Below are 22747 nucleotides of genomic sequence, written 5' to 3' on the forward strand. Positions count from 1 at the left end.
GGAAGTGACCCTTAATGACCTTTGACACCAAATCTGTGAGGACCCCATAGACACAAGATAATAACAATGCATGTGGGCAAGTGGTGTCACTGCCCTACGGAAGCTGTGAGAGAAGAAGCATTTTGAGTTGAAATCACGTTTTTTTTTTTTTTTTCCCCTGCGTGACCTTTGACCCCACGAGTTTCATATGACGTGTAGGGGCATGGTCAATGATGGTTGTGACAAAGTTAGGTCAACATCGGTGTAAGCATGTAAGTGCTAGAGCAAATGTAGTGGTCGGCAGAAAGAAGAAGAAAGAAAGAAGAAAGAAAGAAGAAAGAACCTGTAAGAAAAAGGACAAAAAAGACCTACCTCTAAACATGATATTGCAAATTGTCCTATATCCTCCAGCCTATCAGCTGGTATATTCTGTTGTAGCGTCCGTGCCGACACCAAATATTTCACTAAAGCCGCTGCCAAATCATACAGCGTATTGCACCAACCGCCATCCTGGAAGAACTCCATCAGTTTAGCACGATACACACGATCAGTCTCTCTCCGTGAATCAGTCCTGACCACTCTGTGCTGCGGCGGTAATGCCGCTACTATATTGTGTATTCTAGATAGCAGCGTGGTGCATGCAGTCCGTAGCAGAGGGTCTAGTACAAGAGGTTTAGGTGGTCTATCAATGGCATGAGGGCGCTCTTCCTGAGAATCGGGCACAATTTGCGATGTGTCTACGGAAGAAGGCATTTGTAATTGGTATTTGGTCCTTTCCAGGCCTACAACAATAGAGTCTTTGAGAAGTGAACAGCTAAATTCCTGCAATACAAAAGATATCAAATAAACACAAACTGATAAACACAATGGATGGAGTTGACTTTTCATACAAATTAAGTTTTGTACAGGTTTCCTGCACCAGATAATTAAAAGATGTCAATTATAAAGATGTTCACAAATAGGCCTTCATTGTTGTCACACATAGGATACCAACATGGCTATCTTCACATGCCTCAGTAGACTGGTTAGAAAAAGACTTGCGTATTCAGTCAGAGGAATGTATTGTGTAATGTGGGTAGGAAAATGTGCTCTGGGTAAGACGTTTTGCTTAATAGGTCCATCAATAACCATTGGTAAAATATGTTTTTGTACTTCCATTTTGGCTGAGCACTTAAACCATACCACCTTCCATAGGTGGAACAACAGTAACATCATACAATACTTTTTGTTCAACATATCTCTGTACTACACAACAGATCAGTTCAAAATTTGACATCATTATATTCCTTGATAGGAAAAAACAATATTAAATTATATTAAAAATTGTGATATATTTGGCTCACCTCATGTTTCATTATTGCTGGTATGTCCTGAGGATCCAGTTGAGCAACCAGTAAGGAACACTCACGAGCAGATACTGCTCTGTTGCCATGACAACAGTCTTGTACCACAGATAAGAACCATTCCTATATGGATTAAGAAAAGAAAGAACAATGAACAGAAATATGCATAACATGAATAAGAATGAGTTATGTAAGTGTAGCATAGCTGTTGAGAACAAGCACTCTAATCCCAAAGTTGAAGAGAAGCTCTGGCTGAACCCTGCAGCAAACTTCATCTCATTAATTATTATTACAATGACGTTTTCTTAAGGCCCAAAAAAAAAGTTGTTTGCTTGCCCTCGTCCGACCGACCGTCTCGGCAGTCCCGACCGTAGAACTTTTTTTTTGAAAAAGGTGTTTTTTTGCGATTTTCCCAAAAATGGCATGTATTTTTCGTCTGAAAAACCGATGCTTTAAAAGAAACGTTGTAAAATACCATATCCTGCATGTTTACGTGTCCGCTGTACCCGACTGTCGGGTTCCGCAATTTCGTATACCACCTCAGCGTCTAAGCTCTAATACAATTTGCTATCCACCTGCACATTTCGGACGGCGCATCTAGGGATGAGTTTATTTTATTTATCGTGCAAGAATGGATACAATATAGCAGATGTTAAAATATGGTAAAAGTAGATAAAATTTGAAAACAGTTGTACCAGATATTCATTTCTTGTTTATAAATATTTAGATTCATGATATTTGTTTGTATCGACTAGGAAGTAACATTGCACTATTTTTTTTCAACATGTTTGTTGAGGCTACTTTTATTAAGAGCACAAATCGCTCGGTATAAATATGATTTCACTTTAAACATGGCGGACACAACACGAGTAGCGCTAGCTGTACAGGTAAAGCAAGAGACCGAACACGCTGATTAATATGATAGTTTTGAAAAGCAGAAGGCCTACATGTAGAAGAGCTACAATTGTTTAAGGTGCAAGTGGCGAGCACAGATGCTGGACCATGGCGTGATGTTGCTGCTATGGAAATGCTTGAACCATTAATTGCATTCGCCGATTCGGTATTCGCCATGTCTGTTTCTGGGAAACAGGAAAAAAAAAAAAAAAACTTTTCCCGACCGACAGACCCAATTTTTAAAATCCATTCGAGGGCAAGCAAACAATTTTTTTTTTTTGGCCTAACCCTAATGCCCCAAGGGATTTTTGGTGACTGGACGGGAAAGAAGGAATTATAGGAATAAAGAGACAAAACAAAGAAGTTGTTTGCTTTGGTCGAGATTCAAATCCAAGACCCCTCGCGTGCCAAGCACTAGGTCAGCGACTGGTAGCCACAGGTCTTTCGCTGGCCCGGCCAATGAAAGCCTCCGTATATATCACTTAGCGTGATTGTATCAATCATACCACATGGGATGCATACACGTGCAGTGCACATATAATGTAGTATTTTGTAGTACCTGGGGGTGTTACTACCTTGTTTGGCATCAGTGTCTTAGCTAGCTACCCGTCTGTGTGTCATTTTAGATGGGGACTTTGCTCCAGGGGCGGGCAACATTAATGCCTTTGACAAGATGCTACATTAGAATTGTAGGTGTTGAGAAAAGCTATTGACCTTTTTAGCACACCAGATTTGCAAAATAAGGCCATAGCAACACATATCTTATTGAACTACCAATGGGCTGTAGGAGTCTGGTAAATGTTTGCAAGGTCAAATTAGGACAGGCAATTTTATTCAAATGACGAGCAAACCTCGATTTCTAGCTAAGCCCGTTTTGGCATCACAGTGAAGTCTTCGGTCTTGAGATCTTTGGAAGCCTGTGAGTGGCATAGTTCATTTGTTAGTCCAACCCTACTTCTTACCAACCCAAATTAACATGAGAACCTACCTTGTCCATTGCATAGCAATGGATTCTTCCGACCTAAGATCTTGGGAAGCCAATGAATAACCTGGTTCATATGTTAACCCAACCAAATACTTTTTACTAACCCAAATGATCATGTGAACCTACCTTGTTTGGCATGACAGTGAAGTCTTCTGTCTTGAGATCTTTGGAAGCCGGTGAGTTGTGAGGCTCATGACGAGTTAACCCTGCTTTTAATCTACTCAGTAGTGAGTATAACCTAGGATGTCTGCAAGCAAAAACAAAACAAAAAAGTCAAGGTAACCTTTAATACACATAGATTGTCTTTCATCAGAAAATGTTTGCTAAATATGCCCATGTTCTTATTCTTGGAAGCAAGCTAATTAGGATACATACTTAGAAACAGGTGAAATTTACTTCATTTCATTTCAGACAAAACTACATTTGCACCTTATTGACCTTTGTAAATCCTATTGTTTTAGAGCCCAATAGATTATACAGAAGTGTCAAAATTTCTTAAACCTATAGTATTTGGAAAGGTCCTTCAGCAGTCTGCCGATTTCACACTATTTATAGCGTAAACACATAATTGAATCGTGTCACCACAACATCGGCACCTCATTCGCCGAACAATCTGCGTAGCATCGGTTGACCCAGTTACTTCTTTTTACGCGATAATCAGGAAGAGCAGTACTGAAGGACCTTGTTAAAATATACCCATACCTTTTATCCAGTTTATGACTTTGCATATTGCCTTCCAGCCTCTCCAGATCCTCCAATGACAAGTGGTTTGTCGTATCCTCCAGCCTCTCTGCAAGCATCATCTCCACCCTACGACACGCAATGGAATCGCACAACCGCGACACCGCCTGCTGGTGCGTGTTCAGGAACCGTTCTATAAGCAGCATGAGTAGGACACCTGATTGGCTGAGGTGGATGCCTTCAAGGGATTGTAGAGTGCGCTTCACCATGCATGGGTCGTGGTAGTGGCTGAAGCGCAAGTTGACGGCACGGAGGAAGAGACCGCTTGCAGCCGAGTTTCTATGGATTGCACTGAAAAAGAAAGAAAAGTGTATTTTAATCATATTGATAGTAAATTAGGTTGACAATAATGCATATAAACTGTGTTCTTTGTCACAAGATACACACAAGTATAGTAAATAATAAGTGCTCTTTTAAAACAAAATTTATAAACTAGAAACTTTTTTCTGAGGGGGTGACAACTTAGTGGGAAAAATTCCAAAAATTTGGCATTTTTGACATAAGAGTGGAGATTTTTCAATGTCTTATTTTGACTGGGAGGAAAAGGGGAAGGGGTGCAAACCCTAAGATTGTGAGGAAATCTCCCCATGCCCCCCCCCCACTCTTCCTGACAACACCACTGCTCAGGACACTAATTAGGTCAACATGATGGTAGAGCTGTTTGAATCATTTTTGGTTGCAAAATTATGAACTTTTATAATCCCAATGCTTGCACTACACTGTTTTTCGCTCCCTACATTGGCGCATACCCTTGGTTGCAAAATTATGAACTTTTATAACCACAAAGTTTGCATTACACTGTTTTTCGCTCCCTATTTGGGCGCGAATAACTCAATTTCATGATAGCAGCCTTTGGCTTGGTATCAAAAAAAGTTTGTAAACAAGTTTGTTCCCTTCAGTGCACCAGACAGGTAAAGATAAACTATTAAAAGTGGAAATGTTTGTGCAATTAATTGTTTGTGTGTAGCTTCTTTCCAACTGTTTCACTTGTTGGAAATTCTTAGCTTAATTACACTGACCTATACACAAAAGGAATACATATCGCCTGGTAAGTGCAATAGCTGCTATGTAAACATTTGGCAAATTACACACAGTATTATTTGTACTCATCTAAATGTACACATGGCAGCTATTGCACTTACCCACTTCTAGCAATGAGCAGTCAATACATGCATGGGTATTTTTGTGGGTTGCTATTTTTACAGTAGCTGCTTAGATTGGGAGAAGCACAAACATAAATGTAACCCAAAAAATTTCCACTTTTACAGTATAGTACATACAGGGTACAAAGGACATAAAATAGTGCACAATCTATATGTCAGTAAACATGATAGCATATTCATATCAATAAGAGTAAACAATCATGATTTGGTTATCAACTGCTCTGCAAGCTGTATATAACTGCACAATATTTGGCGCCATATCATGATTTTTGAGATTAACCATATTTTCATAGGCTACGATTCAAGACAAAATCCAATTGAGTAATTATGGACAAACCAAACAGATTTTAACCTCAAACAGAGCTACACTAGAGGCAGCATCATGGAATATGGATCAATTCCAAAAGAGAAACTGACACTTGTGAAGACTATTCCAAAAGAGAAACTGACACTTGTGAAACGGGTCGCACAAGGAAGCTTTGGTACTGTATATAAAGCAACATGGGAAAACCAAGAGGTTGCGGCTAAATTGGTCGACAGCGAGGAAGGGCAACGCGAGCTGAAATTTCTCTCCAAACTCGACCATCCAAATATTGTGAAGCTAATTGGGATGGTGGATAATGGAGTGGATGTGAATATCATTCTTGAGTTTTGTGACGGTGGGTCACTTCGATCATATCTCAATGCACATCGTGGCGAGCACTTGGGTCTGCGGTTTTACGACTGGGCAAAGCAAGCGGGAAGACCGATTGCGTATCTTAAGAAGATGCACGTCGTGCATAAAGACATTAAGTCCCCGAACTACTTGGTCACAAGCGGCAACGTCTTGAAGTTGTGTGATTTTGGCTTAGCCAAAAATCTAGATGCTACTATGACCAATGCAACAGACAGAGCATCATATCCATGGATGGCTCCAGAACTTTTGCGAGAGAACATCCTTTCCCCTACATATGACATCTATGCTTATGGAGTGGTTGTTTGGGAACTTTGGACGACAGATATTCCGTTTGAAGGTTGGGAGGTACCTGCCAATCTCATTTGGAGAATATGCCATCACAGTGAACGACCCCCAATTCCCCCAAACTGTCCCAAGCCAATTGTCGATTTGATGAAGCAATGTTGGGAAATTGATTGGAAGAAAAGACCAAGTATGGAGCAAGTGATGTTGATGGTAAGTTGACTAATTTACGCTTTATGAAATCTGTTTCAATTAAAGGCAGGTTATTTGATACATTGCAACACACATTGATTTTTAACATTTATCGACGTTTTCACATATTTTTTGTGGGAGCTGAGAGTACCAGACCTATCGAATTGCATTCTGAATACGAGGAATGTCCTTCTGATATCAAATAATTTTGATTTGTTGTAATTAGCGATGTAATACAAATTTTATGACAAATTATTAAAAAATTTTGATATTTAACAGTCATCGAAGTAAACTTTATAAATCTAATGATATGTATATGTACTTTTAAAGCTGATGATCAATTGAAAATTTTGACCTTTCATTTTGAAGATATACGTTTTTCCCCCAAAAGACCTATATTTTGTTGGTGTTTCAGGGGGAAAAATACATATCTTCAATATGAAAGGTCAAAATTTTCAATTGATCGTCGGGTTTTTCATCCCAGCTACATACACTTTAAGCACGTATCATTAGATTTATAAAGTTTACTTCGAGGACTGTTAAATATCAAAAACATAAATTTTTAATCATTTGCCATAAAATATGTATTATATCGCGAATTTCAAAAAATCAAAATTATTTGGTATCCGAATGACATTCTTCGTATTCAGAATGCAATTCGATATGTCTGAAGTGCTCTCATGTCCCACAAAAAATACTGCCCAAACGTTCATACCCACCCCTTAAATGGTGATCAAAAATGGTGATATATCAAATTACATGCTCTATCATCCTATCAAGTTAGAAGTTAAGGGCAGAATAGGTGCGGGCAGAATGGGAAATTCCAGAAAAATTTGGCCCTATCCCTAAAGGAGACAAATTTGACACCTCTGACCTCGTAAATCATAAGACAAATCAAAATGAGAAAAACTCACATAATAAAAATTCCTTTTGAAAGGGAAAACCAGTGAAACACTCATTGATAGCTACCCCCTGGGCACCCGAGCAGTCTGTGATCCGAGAACGGACCGAAGCAAACAGATCAGTTTCTCTTTATGCTCACAGTCTCAATTGACCTTGTCGGTAAATCCCATACACCTGTGCGAGTACACCTGAGATGTCGTTATTTGACGTCACAGCGACTTGCAATGCACAGTAACGATGTTCGCTAACCGATGTGCGCATCGGTCTGACGCGTACTGACGTCAAAAGACAACATCTCCAGTGTACTCGCAAAGGCTTATGGGATTTACTGAAAAAGGTCAATTTAGCATGCTGGTAAGTATGTCATAATCATTGATTAGCAATTATGTTGCCAATTGTTAAGAATACAGATGCAGAAATCATTTATGATAATGGCATGTATGATGAGACTATTCAGGGACTTTACAATAAATGGAGTTATTAATGAATCATAAGAGATTATGTTCAGAGTTTCCAAAATTATTTCAGTTCATGATTAAACATAGGTGGCAGAAGCGGGAGGACACGCCCCAAAAAATTTGAGATGTTCCCTTAAAAATCATATAGAAGAAAAAATAAAGCAATAATTGCTCTGTGCATCTTCTTTTTACAACACTGTGTTTTGGGCCCAAATAGGTAAGTTGCCCATCAAATAGCAAAAAACACCTTCATTTTTGAGTTAAAGTAGTCTGAAATTGATATTGACAAAAAAGTGCCAGTAAAACCGGAAAAAAAGATGCTCGTCCCCAGCTCCCTAAATTTGAATACTTCGCCACCACTGTGAATATATACTAAGGTCTTGGTATTGGTATCGGAAGGTTTGGTCTCGGTCTCGGTCTCGATCTTGGATGGGCAGGTCTTGGTCTCCGTCTCCTTTGACTTAAAACTGCTGCCACATTTGTAATTCAAATTCTTTTTCATTCAGCTTTTCATCGAATACTTTTAGAAAGATGGTTGTTAAGAATTTGCAACAAAATCTGAGACAGACTTTTCAATTTTGAGATATGAAACTTTGAAATTGCATAAAGTGTTTTTTGGACCACCCTGTAGGTGTGTGTGTGGCAGACTCATGAAGAGTGCTACGTCCAACAAAGGTCAAACAAAGCCTAGTGAGATGAGATAAGGATCCGAATGATATTTTCTCAAATTTAACTATGGAATGTGTGGAGGAAAATCTCATCAAAATTCATACAAATTGGTGAAGGATATAATAGAAATAAAACAGAAACCTAATGATGAAAGTAAAACTCTTTCTTTCTCCCTTTTAATTATTCTCTTTTAGCTGGCATCTGCTGAACAGTCTCAATTCATTGCTGGTCCTTGGGAGCTTGAGAACGAGTTTGGTCATCAAGTTACACCTGGTAGGCTAAATGACATTGCAGTCTGTCCCAATGGGGATATTGCAGTAGTGAACTATGTGACTGATAGAGCATGTATGTATAATAAGGCAGGGTTACACAAATCCCATCTGGACATAAAGAAAGGGATGAACACTAAAGTGATACCAGATCCTAGGAATGTCACCGTCAATGCTGATGGTATCATCTATGTGACTTGTAATTGTTATGTACTAATGTATACTGCACAGTGTGTGTATAAAGGTAGATGGGTAGCCATGTCTCCTGATAACATACCCTCCGACTCTGAATACACATGGCTGCGCGGACTGACAATAGATAACAATGGTCACTTGCTGGTAGGTAACGTAAAGAGCCTGAAGTATATCAGCAAACATAGAGAAGATGGAGCTCACATTGAAAGTATCAATGTAAACATTCGTCCCTCCTACCTGGCTGCTACATCCCATGACACAATTGTCATCAGTGATACTGTGAGTCATACTGTACAGGTAGTAGACGACAGCACAGGACAAGTGTTGCATACTCTCAACACTGATAGACGCATGCCATTCTGGTATCCTGAGGGAATATGCTGCTATAATGGCATCATATTGGTGTGCAACAGGGACTACTGGGGTAAAACTCATGAGATCTCATGCTTCTCTGTGTCTGCTGATGAATACCTAGGATCTATTGCTGTTCGAAAAAGCCCATTTGGTAAGACCATTGCAAAATATAGCTGTAAACTATTGGTGGGGTGTTACGACAGGGTACTTGTCTATTCCATGACACATTAACTGTGTGATTATTGACTGTTAAGGCTTAATATTTTGGTTTATCCTTTGTGTAAAATCAGAGGGCTGACAGTGAAACGTGGATTAGCCAATTTGCACACTACGGGATGCTGCATAGAAGTTGCTGCAAATCACAAAATTTGACACACGTATGGGTGCCGCCATGGGGTGCTAACAGCGCGCCCGGGGTGCTAACAGCAAGTCCGTTAGCACCCCCGCTACCATGGCTATGCGTACAGTACGCGTTTCCAACTGTCAATCATCTGGGGTCAATCACCTCGAGTTCAACGATATCTGAAAAGATTATCGCCAAGTCTTACGTGTAGGCGTGTAAATTTAGGTTAGTTTTCGTGTTTGAAATAGTATTTTCTTGTATATCTTGGCCTGGATAGCAGGATTGTTGGTCGATTTGATTAATTCATGGATGGGCTAAAAATGTCATTAAAATATTAAAAATAGCTGTTCAACATTTGAAAAAATACACTGTAGCAGGCTTGAAAAAGTCTAACCTTGGATGCAGCAAGTTGTGATTTTTACGGGTAATTTTATTACTTGAACACGGAGCACGGACGCAATGCAGCCGGTAGAAATCGCAGTAGTGTTTCAGGCCTACGCGATGGCAGGGTAATGGCGGCTTCCATAGTTTTATTACTTTTATACATGTATAGAGTGACACTTCCCAATCGTTTGTATTCCCTGGTAAAATCTGTAGAACCAGGTCCCCCACTGTAAAAATCCGACCAGCCAAATTTACACGCTACAGAGCCTGAAAAATAAGATCCCGCGAATCACAAACTGACACACATATGGGAGCTGCCATGGGGTGCTAACAGCAACGCGGGGGGTCGCCGGGGTGCTAACGAATACGTCACCAGCACAAGCGTCCTAAGCGATCAATAACGCGTGTAGGGCACATTCAAGCGTGCCGTTCGCGACTGTAGTTCCTGGATAACCAATGACATGGTCAATGGCCGCTTCCACGCAGTAACATACTTCTGAACTTGCTGTCAGGGTCCTGGTAGAACCAACACCCAACTTACCTGATAAGATCTTGTACTGGAGGCTCATGGGATAGCTGAATGATATCATTGACATGATTCACAACTAGGAATGTTAACGGCTCAACATCTGTTTGGTTTTCACACTGTGACAACATAAAATAAAATATATGTTGCATGTTTGCTTGTACTTTCATAATATGCTAAGCTGATTGCGAATCTCTGCACATTATGACACCACATTGAATCCAATGTGACTTCAAGAAGAAAAGTTACAAGCATTTGATTATACGAAGGTCCAGTTTTTAAAGTGACAAACTGGCCTATTCAAAACTCGATGTACTAGACATTTGGCTTGAGAGTGGTGAATGGCTAATTTATGCGTTTGGCTTTAATTTAAAACAATAGGAACAAAAGAAAACTGAAACAAAAGAACTGACAAATAAATGAAAGTTATGAAAAAAACAGAGAAGTAAAACCTGAAATAAAAACTGCTTTAAATAATGCTTCATTGAAGAAACTGTGTTGTCTCTTTGTTGCGCTTGTTGGCATCTTTTTGCGCCTTGTATAGGCCAGTTTGTCACTTTTAAAACTGGACCTCTGTCTATTCAATTGCTTGGATAACTTTACTTCTTGAGGTCACATTGGATTCAATGTGGTGTCATAATGTGCATCTATTAAAAAACAAATTTACCCCAATATTGTTCAGCTTTGAAATTGTGATTATTTTTCCAAGTGTAAGGATACTTTATTGGCGCAGTATATATAGAGATAGAGTAATGAACACTTCAGGAGTCAATGGTTTAGGGAATACATACCCCTATCTCTGAAGTTTGAAGTTAAATCATATTGAAAGCAATGTCTCTTATTATTGAAACTAGCCAGATAACAAAGCTAATGCCAGTATTAATTTCCTTTTGATGTTTACTAGTACTACCATCATGTGTAATGCCCATAGCATACTAAGAGTCGCAAGGAGCAAAACGTTTTCTATGATCGCAAAAGTACTTGCGTATATTGATCAGAACTCACTAGCAAACCATTATTCAACTTACCACAAAATCACAGAAGACAACCAAGGCTGCCTTTTTGACAATATCACTAGGGCAGCTTTTGCTGATATCCTGGTTATCTTCTAGGTTGTCTAGACTCCCAGACGACAATGACTTGGACAATGGAGGCGCTTTGGTGTATGCAGGATGCACCCCACCACTCTTGCTCATTGTAATTCAGTAGCAGTAACACCTAAAAAAATGATTGATATTGTAAAAAAATAAATAAATAAATTAGTGTTTTAAATAACAAAATGGTTTGGAATTTGCTTCAACTATGAACTATCTGTAAGGTTTGGGTTCGGTTTTATAATAAAACATGAAAAAAAACATATAAAAGTTTGCAACCATATATGCCAGGGTTATTGACATTTTAACATCAGTGCACTTAGGCACTGTGAAAATTAGAAATAATAGTAACTTAATTGTGTACATCCACATCAAAAGGGTGCACCAGCCTCGTATCAGGTGGAGGTCACTTTAAATCATACCCAAGCCATGTGGTTTAGGAGTTTTTCTGTATTAGTATTCCTTAAGGTTGGTCTGAACCCTGGAATTATGGAAACTTTTGGGCCTCATAACTGCTAAATTGTTGGTCTAAAGTATATATAAGTATACATATTTAGAATGGCAAAGGCTTGATAAGTTCATCTGTGAGGTCAAATTTGTGCAAAAATGCTCATTTTTGTCCCAAATTCCCCAAAAAATTTTTTTTGGCCCACTTTTTTTTTCTTGCAACGTAAAAAAAAAAATTCTTGGGCCAAAAATTTTTTTTATTAATTTTTAAAAACTAGATAAAAATATCTAGGAGCCGTGTTTTCATTTTTTTGAATTTCGACCAACTTCAAGAAATTTGCACCAAAAATGTGACCGTACAACCTGAATGAGCCGTAAATGTCCTCAATTGTATTCTGAGTTACAGTGTAAAATGGGCATGAAGGTCATATTCATAGGTATTTCAATTTGGTGCTACGTGTATCTCATTAAATGAGGTACACGTAGCACCAAATTGAGGTACCTATGAATACGACCTTCATGCCCATTTTACACTGTAACTCAGAATACAATTGAGGACATTTACGGCTCATTCGATGCTACGGTCACAAATGGTCAAAAAAATTTCAAAAAAATCATAAAAAAGCCAGATTTTTGCCCAAATTTCAAATATTTTTTGTGAAGTTGGTCAAAATTCAAAAAAATGAAAAAACGACTCCTAGATATTTTTACCTAGTATTTAAAAATTAATAAAAAATTTTTTTCAAGAACTTTTTTTACGTTGTACGAAAAAAAAGTGGGCCAAAAAAACGTTTTTTTTTTGGATTTTGGGCAAAAATTAGCATTTTGGCCCAAATTGGACCTCACAGATGAACTTATCAAGTCTTTGCCATTCTAAATATGTATACTTTTATATACTTCACACCAACAATTAAGCAGTTATAAGGTCCCGAAAGTTTCCATAATTCCAGGGTTCAGACCAACCTTAACCTTGTTGGGGATGCTTTGAAGTGACCTCCACTTGAGATAAGTCTGGTATTTATTCATAACTATTATGTAATAAGAGACACAGTACATATAGCAGCTGACAGGTTCATCCTTTTGATATAGGAGAACACAATTGGCGAAATTCCCGACTTTCGTCTGAGCGGATCAGATCATGTTATAATACGAAAACATCTGAAAATGGTGTAGGGCAAGTTATGTTGGTACACTAGGTGCAAAGTACTTCCCAATATTTTATGAGACTCACCTGGCTCCACTGTAGGACTAGTATGGGGTCAAATGACACCAAATCCATGAAAGCTGCATTGAGTTGATGTAATGTGAACCAACATGAAGACTGAGTACTGCTATGTATCATGCTGGACATGACTGTACACACCTTACGAAAACCACCTGTGAAAGAAAACCAAATATATACAAATAATTTGCCGTCGTAGTCAATATGTCTTATTATATCACTCATACATAAATTCTAGACGGTTCATTGGTTGATTACCATTTATCATTTTGACCATCACAATCTCTCCGTGTGATAGTCTTTACCATCATAGTGCTGCCCCGTAGTGTGCCTGCGCCAAGCCATGCGCTGACTCTTAGACTCGCCGATTTAGTTATGGGGTGCACCAGTGTACGAATTAAGGAAAAATTAATGGTTGTCCCACGGACAACTAGAATACAATTTCTGGTTGTCCGTCTCAGTATTTGGTTGTCTGTAGGCCTACAACGGTGGCAAAGGCTACAGATTTTATGGTTGTCCGGTGCACAACCGAATCAGTATTCTTGGTTGTCCGGCGACATTTTTAGTTGTCCCAGGCGAACGGACAACCAAAATTTCGAACACTGGGGTGCACGACAAAATGTGAAGTATATCACGGCAAAACATGGTGTTATGTTGATGAAAAAATGTATTTCCTACCTAAAATAGTATTTTAGTAATAGAATTTATGTATGAGTGATATATTCCGGCTCGTGGAATGGAACAATCCATCTTTCACCGAGTGATTATATTTCGACCATTACACGAATTTAAGACAGTTAATATTTGTATACTGGTTCATGCTTGGTTTGCACACCTGTTAGCAACCCACTGACTCTTGTGTTGTGATCATTTTGATGGTGGTTCCAAAACAGATTGTGTGAACCAGTTGACCTAGCAACAATCAATTTTGACATCACACTATGACGGTGAATAATAAAACAGAAATGGCTTGTAAATTTTTGAGTAGAATAGGTTGCTGTAACTGTGACATTGCTGCTTTTATATTAATACAATTTTTAGGGTTTTTTTTTTTATCTTACATTGTATTCTTTGATGTTTGTTTTAAATTATATTGTACTTGCATTTATTTTTATTGTTCTTGTTTATAAAACATTGTCCAAAGATGACCAGCTCAAATGCTGAAATAGTTTTGTGTGTGTGTTTTAATAAAATTGAAATAAACTGAAAGATAAAATGTTCAGACTGAAATTTATGACTGCAAATATGTCATTTTGAATAGATACAGTATCTCATTGGCTACTTCAACTAAGTAGCTACCGTATTTCGTCAAATAGTTGCCCCCCTCAAATAAACGCCCCCACCACTTTTTTCAACCAAGATGTTTCAAAAATGCTGATATTTCCATGCTATCTTGTGTAGTAAGCTTACCAAGTTGCACACATGGTCGATAATAGCGTCAATAATTGGCGAAAATCTGGGTCAGAAACCCGGAAGTGAGCCAGAAGTCAGTGTTTCTAGTTCATAGTCCGTCATTTTAGCGTGTGTTTTTAGTTTACCTAATGATTTTAACAGAAATTATCATTCTAAAATTGACCTTGAATAAACGCCCCCCTTGGGAAAATGTAACGCCCGGGCGTTTATTTGACTTAAATACGGTATGTACGTATGCCCGTGGAATTCTTGAGGTCAAAATAAGATCTTCAGAACCAATACCTAATTTCTGCGCATACATGTACTACTCTCTAGTTTACAAGAGGTAATTTTGCATTAATCAAGGACATGCCAAGAATAGAACACTGACTCCATAATGTGACCTCCTCTCACAAAATGAGCATAACATTGAGGATAAACTCCTCAACAAAAGTTTGGAAAGTTTTTTCAAGCATCTGTATCTCAAATTATTTGTGACATATTCATATCGTGTTGCATATCAATGGATAGCTACAATACTCCCCTTTACAATGACACCCTATTTGAAACAATAACATTTTTCACGGCTGAGTACATGCCTTGTGAATGTAGTGGGTCTCAAAAAGAATTTGCCAAATTGACCATTATTCTGTGCAGCAAGCTGCAATCCCATAACTTCACAATCTGGGACCTAATGCAATCCTCCAAGATGACACCGCTAGCCCATATAGCCACGGTAGTCAACGACTACATGTACCTACAGAATATGGTAGTAGAGTCAAAATGGCCTGCCATCAGGCCAGACCTCAACCAGATTGAATACTTGTGGGACCAGCTTGATCGTGCTGTGCGTGCCAGAGAAGCCCATATGCAACCACATTGAATGACCTGCGACGAATCCTTGTTGAAGAATGGAATTCCATCCCACAGTAACGTGTAACCAGGTCGGTGAGCAGCATGAGGAGAAAGTGCCTGACTATTGTGGCTGCCTGTGGTTTTTCTACCCGCTATTGAGGTTAGTGGCTAGCGTTGTTTGAGCACAGAATAATGGTCAATTTGGCAAATTCTTTTTGAGACCCCACTACATTCACAAGGTGTGTACTCAGCCGTGAAAAATGTTATTTTTTTCAAATGGGGTGTCATTGTAAAGGGGAATATTATAGCTATCCATTGATATGCAACACGATATGAATATGTCACAAATAATTTGAGATACAGATGCTTGAAAAAACTTTCCAAACTTTTGTTGAGGAGTTTATGTGACCTGCTACAAAGAAAGGAGTAATAATTCGCAAGTTGGTAGTCTCAAGACATCCTGGCTGAGTTGATGTTCTTTGTTTGCTGAGCACCTATACAAGCCAGAAGTATGTCCTTAATGAACGTCCCATTGTGCCCCCATTCACAAAGGACTTACAGACATACTTCTTGCTTGAACATGTGCGTGTGAAACAATGAACACCAACGCAGTAGCCAGGGCATTTTAAAACTACCAACTTGCGAGTTTACACTCATTTCGTGGTAGAAGGTGTAAGCGTTGACATATTCCTGACCCCCCCCTCCACCTTCTGAAGAAAATGACAGCCCATCAGACCGAGATTCTATCGAGGTTGTTAATTTTTACGCCAAGCCAATCAAACAACTTGTTTTCAGACCTAAAGGGTGGGGAAAACAAAAGAAGCCTTTACCTGATTTAAACATGTGTGTTACATACAACAGTAGATGTGAGAGTTGACTATGTATGAAGTGATTAGTCTTCTCAGTAACTGCTATTCCTGTGCCTTTCTGTATTGCTAACACAGTGAACCCTATCACCTGCAGTAGAAACCTGTAAACAGAGAGAAGACATAATGACAGGATAGGATTTAACACGATAATACAACACAAAATTTAACCCTAACCATACAAACATCCAAAAACCTCAATTCACAAAGCACCTGCAAGCGCAGGTATCCAAAATGATGCAATTGCATCATCATGCGAACAGTCTTATGGGCACGGAAAGCTTGGCCGGCCAAGGAAGACCCCCATGGCAAGATGTGGCTGTGTGCCTGTCTGGCACCCAAAGGGTCCCAGGTTCAAAACCGCAACCAAGAAAAAAGTTTTCTTGGTTTCTCTTCTTCTTTCTTTTGTCCTTCCTCCTTTCCTTCCCCATCACCAAAATAGGCCTGGGGCATTCATTTCATATTTTTACATAAAATTAACCACCATATTCAGTGATTTGCTGAACAAGACCACCATAAACAACAAGCAGATGGCAGCGAAAGGCGCCATTTGGCTCACTAAGAAATTTTAACTCCACAAGCACCTATTAAAAGTGATAAGGTAAATCAATTAAGCCTGCAAAATACATTATTTGAGCTAACTTCCACAAACCCAATTATCCTTTCTTGACCTTACATGTGTCAATCATTGATTGACACATGAACTTTGAATAGGTCTATGCATGGCTTGAGGGAAATTGACTCACCGTAATTGGTAACCCAACTGGTCACCATAATCCCCCCCCCCCGACTGCACACTTATTTCGTACTATTCATTATTTTAATAGAATCCCTACTCATTTATTTTTCCTGTAACTATTTGTTTTGATATTGATGAGATATACTGTTCATTCTGATTAGGTATAATCACTTTGAACTGACAATCTTAGCAAAAAAAAAAAAAAAAAAAAAAAAAAAAAAAAGGTTTGTATAAAAGCTCACAAGAAATTTAAAAAAAAATGCGAAATGCAATTTTTTTTTTTTTTTTTTTTTTTTTTTATTCCCGACTTTTTTTCATGGTATTTTGAGAAAAAATATCTGATTTTCGCCGATTTTTTCTGGGAAAAACTATAAAAAAAAATTTGTTTGAAATAAAAAAAATTTCCGCATTTGTTTTTTGTCAAATCGTGGTATTTTACAAACGCGCGCAAGCTTTAAGACAAACTTTTTTTTTTTTTTTGGCCTTATCAAAATGAATTGTTTCCGGAACTTCTTCAGGTGATATATTTGCATTGACAATATGCTTTGCATCTTCTATAGGGCACACAGATGTTGGATGTATAGTAAATCACCCCACACACACACCCCCACCCCGACACCCACCCCACCCCCATAAACACACCCCTACCTTGCCATGACTTCTTCAGGTTGAGATATATTTGCATTGACTATATCTTCCTTCCTGGCCTTCTCATCTTCCACAGAACACACCCCAGCCCCACCACAACCCCAGCCCCACCCCATTAACACATCCCCTCATACCTTGCCATAACTTCTTCAGGTGGTGATATATTTGCATTGACTATGTCCTCCTTCCTGGCCTTCTCGTCTTCTACAGGGCACACAAACAGGTCATTAGTAAGACCCAACTCTTGCAGGCGTGATAGTATGGTTTCTTCCTTGGATTGTGATATGAGTACATTGAGTATGGATAGCACCATACCTAGCCAACGCTGCATGCTGATCTTGTCCACCTGAAAAAAATATTAACAGAGCTGTCAGAACACGTACACAATAAAGCAGACATTGTATATGGGTAGCAGCTAGACACATCACCCATATCAGATTTCTTTGCACATTTTTGCTTATATACAGTAAGCAAAAGAATTAAGGTACCAGCTATGTTCACCCTTGTATATCCTTAACAAAGATAGATATGTCATAATTGGAACCAGCAACCAATAGCTGCATCTTTTAGCTCAAATTTAAGACCTCATTGATTGAAATTGTTCAACTTGAATTAAAGACATGGCGACCCAACAACCCAATGAAGATGCAATTTCAAAAGCTGCAGTTTGCTCCATTGCATGCCCTATTGATTTGTACACAAAGCATTCTCAAACAATCAAAGTAGCGCAGTGCTTCCATTGATTAGCACATTAAAACTATCGTTGTGCTTTCATTGATTAGAACACACTGATTAGCATGTTAACACTAGCGTCATGCTTTCATTGATTAGAACACAAAAGTGCAACTTTTGATTCTGTTTCTTCCTTAGGTTTGACGTTACCATTTCTTTAATACTCAATCAATTTCAACAAATAAGGTCTTAATTCAGAGCTAAAGAGTACAGGTATTGGCTGCTTGTTTTAATTTTGACATGTTTGTCTTTGTTTACGATATACAGGGGTGAACATAACTGGTACCTTAATTCTTTGGCTTACTTTAGTGTGTGTACACAAGTGAGCCCTAATTGACTTTTGAATCACATCATGCATATATTCACTGCATAACACTAATTGAATGCAGTTCTTTTTACTAGAACTAGCCCAATTTCCATATTGCATGCACTTTGGGTTTAATTTATTTGCTTATGCTGATACATTTCCACATTTAAACGGCACTGTGTAAGACCAATTTATGTGATTTCACTTAATATGAAATGGTATTTTGTTAATAATGGAGATCAAAATCTGGGTCGGTCTGGCCCGTAGAATAGGATTGGTTGGTTTTTCTTTTGTTGCCTAATGAAAAACAAACTTGTACCTTACATGACACTTGTATTTTAGTATTGTAGTTCAAATGGGCGTAAGCTTGAAGGTTCGCCTAATGATGTAAATGGGGTCCCTTAACATAGCTGGAATTTTAGTCACAAAAACTGCCCTCCCAAAAAAAATCCCACCAGCAAAAAAGGGCAGACATTTTCATTCTTTTTTGGATTATCTGAGAAAGGAGCTCTCTATTTGTACATGAAATTTACTGTAAGGCAAAGGAGCCCATGTGCGCCATTAGGCAAATCTTTACGGTATCTAGGGTCCACTTACAGTATCATATGGCACAAGGAACATAGTCTTCAGTAAGATATCTACTGGTCTCAGAGCACTCGGAGCTACAGCAGCTAGTAGATGATGCAGTGTGTCCAATGCCTCCTGGCTATCAAGGTTGATCTGACAAATGAACACATAAAAGTACCATGACCTTTCAAATCATAAGATTTCACAAACATGATAAAGGGTACAAAAGTTCAAAGTTACCGCTAAAACTTACAATAAATTGAAAAGCTTTTTACGAAATTAGAAAAATAGAACAGTTATTGGTAGCCTATTATGTTTATACACAGCTGGTCTAATTTACAATGTACAGAAATCTATGACTATACTTTATATCACCTCAAGGGACATGCTTGCACTACAAGCATGCTGATAAACCACTTAGGATTTTTCTCGGGAGGGGAAAAAGGCCTGAAACTTTTGCTTTGAAACATTATGGGCCTTATCTTAAGAACTGCAAGACTTATGGAAATATATGGCTTCTTTGACTCATTTCCTATAAGATCAATGTATTAATATTAAGAAATTAATTATGTCTGCCACCTGACTCTCCTTAATTTCCTTCATCTTACCTGTTGCCTAGCTAGCAATGGTAGAATCATATCCACCACTTGTCTAGACAGTCTCTTCCACTTGTCTTCACTCTCACGGTGAGCTTGATGTAGTACTGGAATGAACATCTCTAGTGCCTGTGATGGGTTGGGGAAGAGATGGAAGCAATTAGCCTTTTAGAGGTATGGCGGACACAATAGGATGGCGCTGCACGAAGTGGGTAAAGTCTTTTGAATTTGGCGGGTTTTCACTGTTTGTCAGGGGGTCAAACCCCCACCCTTTATATTTTCCCCCACGCTTTTTAGACAGGCACCCTTTTTATCAAAAATTGAACCCCCAACATTTTGCAGTGTTTGTGACCAAAATACAACATTACTTTATCAAATTCGGAAGACTGAACATCGGCGCTGCCGCAGTTTCATACGGTCACTTCCGGGTCCATTTTATCACTATCTGCACCATCAATCCATTTCAGAATCCGAATTGATGCAGAACTTATCCTCATCTAACAAACACTCATGATTTTCTTATTCATCCGAAACATTTGCGACATGGCACAACTGAATCACTGCAATCATCTTTCGAAAAATATGACTTTCGCCATAGATTGTTTATCCTTCCCAGGTTTATCGTGAAACACATGTACGAATGGTAAAGGGCTGACATACTGAATTAATTGCAATACGTCAGTCCCTACTCTCTACATAGCCGCTGTGGTTCCGATCGCTCCACTTTCAGTGTGGAGCTAGCGGGCCAAAGCGGCTAGTGTATAGACTGAAAATTATATTCATTCATAAAATTCATGGCGCGTCGATTCTACAATGGGTGACATCGTACGAATTGAAAACATCAGCAAATTAATTTCTGAACATTTTCTTTCAAGATTTATGAAGAAAATATGAATGTTTTTCAACAAATCATCAAATTACTTTATTATATGTATTTTTTTCAATTGGTAGCGTTACCCACATGCTTTATATATTGCTCCCACGCTTTTTAGAAACCCACCCTTTATTCCGCAAAATTTTAACCCCCACCTTTTTACAGATTTTCAGAATTTCCAACCCCCATGCTGTAGAAAGCATGCCGGACAAACAATGGTTTTACCCATATTGAATACTGCCCTCCTGCTGTGTACGCCATGCTTCGAAAAGGCTAATACACTGTTATTGCAAGCTTATCTGTATCTGGTATTTGCATAGATTAATAACATATAGATTGGAATATTCCATGCCTATGCCCTCTAAGCATACTTGAATTCAGCGCTATTTTTAAGTTCGCTCACACATCCCTTACTTATTGTTGACCCACATATATAGGCAACTTGCCCACCTTCCGCGGTATGGGCATTTGGTATTCTAGGAAGTGCAGTGAGCCTGGACATAATGTGATTGTAATGATATGGCATGTTTTATCATCGAAAGCCCAGAAAAGTAAGTAAAACATTGGATTTATCTATCAACGATTCGCCAATTATCTGAAACAATCCTACAAATGAAATTGATTAGTATATCTGCTTAGTATATATTCTCATACATAAGTCCATCAGGTATCAAAACTGAGATTTAGTAGAAACTGAACTTTTGATGTTTGTTTGACATTCATACCTCCATTGATTCCCCCTATAACACACATAAACTAAAACATACCTCATAGTAATAGATAAGTCTAAGTAGCATAGATACAACCACCTCTCTCTGAGTATCAAGCTCTTTGACAGCGTCTGATTTACTTGAACCCTACAACACATGTACACTAACACTTACCTCATAGTAGTAGATGAGTCTCAGTAGCATAGATACAACCACCTCTCTCTGAGTATCAAGCTCTTTGACAGCGTCTGATTTACTAGAACCCCTCAACACATGTATACTAACACTTACCTCATAGTAATAGATGAGTCTAAGTAGCATAGATACGACCACCTCTCTCTGTGTATCAAGCTCTTTCACAGCGTCTGATTTACTTGAACCCTACAACACATGTACACTAACACATACCTCATAGTAATAGATAAGTCTAAGTAGCATAGATACGGCCACCTCTCTCTGAGTATCAAGCTCTTTGACAGCGTCTGATTTACTAGAACCCCTCAACACATGTACACTAACACATACCTCATAGTAATAGATGAGTCTCAGTAGCATAGATACGACCACCTCTCTCTGAGTATCAAGCTCTTTGACAGCGCCTGATTTACTAGAACCCTCAACACATGTACACTAACACATACCTCATAGTAATAGATGAGTCTCAGTAGCATAGATACGACCACCTCTCTCTGAGTATCAAGCTCTTTGACAGCGTCTGATTTACTTGAACCCCTCAACACAAATAAATCATGGACTAGTGGACGCAATGCTGGAACAGCTGCAAACAAAAAATGAAAAATAAATGTGATGTGATGTGATCAAGCAAAATCAGCTGGAATTCTGAAATATTGATATTAAGATAAAGCCTGCAAACAAAGAAAATATTTCCATGTTTCATATTGTAACTTGACTGCTTAACAAATACTGTGAGTGCACAGAGCAACAACCGCATATGTGACCCGCTCCCACAAAACCAGACATAAGTCACTATAATTTTGAAAATTGAGTTTTTGATGTCATCATTTAGTAGGTCTTCAGCTTTCATTTGATACCAAAATTATGTTTCTGGGATATGTAGTCCTCATTCTACGGTCTTTCAACAGGAAGGGGTGAAGCGACACATAAAGAAAAAGCAAATGCAAGAAAAATGGCTTTAAAGTTGTAAAACGACATAAGGACTTGGTTTGGCCCAGAAAAGGCTAGATTTGGGTGCTTTAGACGTAAAAGAATATTTTGTTTTCAATGGTAGGTTAAAGTAAACATATTAAGGAAGCAAAAAATAATAAAAACTGAAAAACAAAATCTGCAAGATTTTTCACCCTTTTCCCAACTTTGACTTGCT

General features: G+C 38.5%; 1 protein-coding gene across 1 annotated transcript in view; it reads right to left on the bottom strand.

Annotated features, from left to right (window-relative positions):
- LOC140162879 (huntingtin-like) overlaps positions 1-22747 on the bottom strand; it is a 116672-nt gene that overhangs the window by 47204 nt on the left and 46721 nt on the right. The window contains 14 exon segments of the mRNA XM_072186183.1: positions 352-801; positions 1323-1445; positions 3328-3448; positions 3904-4233; positions 10372-10475; positions 11385-11509; positions 11512-11532; positions 11535-11574; positions 13129-13274; positions 16197-16336; positions 17754-17965; positions 19256-19378; positions 19834-19950; positions 22047-22183. Coding sequence (XP_072042284.1) covers positions 352-801; positions 1323-1445; positions 3328-3448; positions 3904-4233; positions 10372-10475; positions 11385-11509; positions 11512-11532; positions 11535-11574; positions 13129-13274; positions 16197-16336; positions 17754-17965; positions 19256-19378; positions 19834-19950; positions 22047-22183 — 2189 coding nt within the window.

The sequence above is a fragment of the Amphiura filiformis genome, chromosome 10 (assembly GCF_039555335.1).
Source record: "Amphiura filiformis chromosome 10, Afil_fr2py, whole genome shotgun sequence".
In the NCBI taxonomy this organism is placed as follows: Eukaryota; Metazoa; Echinodermata; class Ophiuroidea; order Amphilepidida; family Amphiuridae; genus Amphiura; species Amphiura filiformis.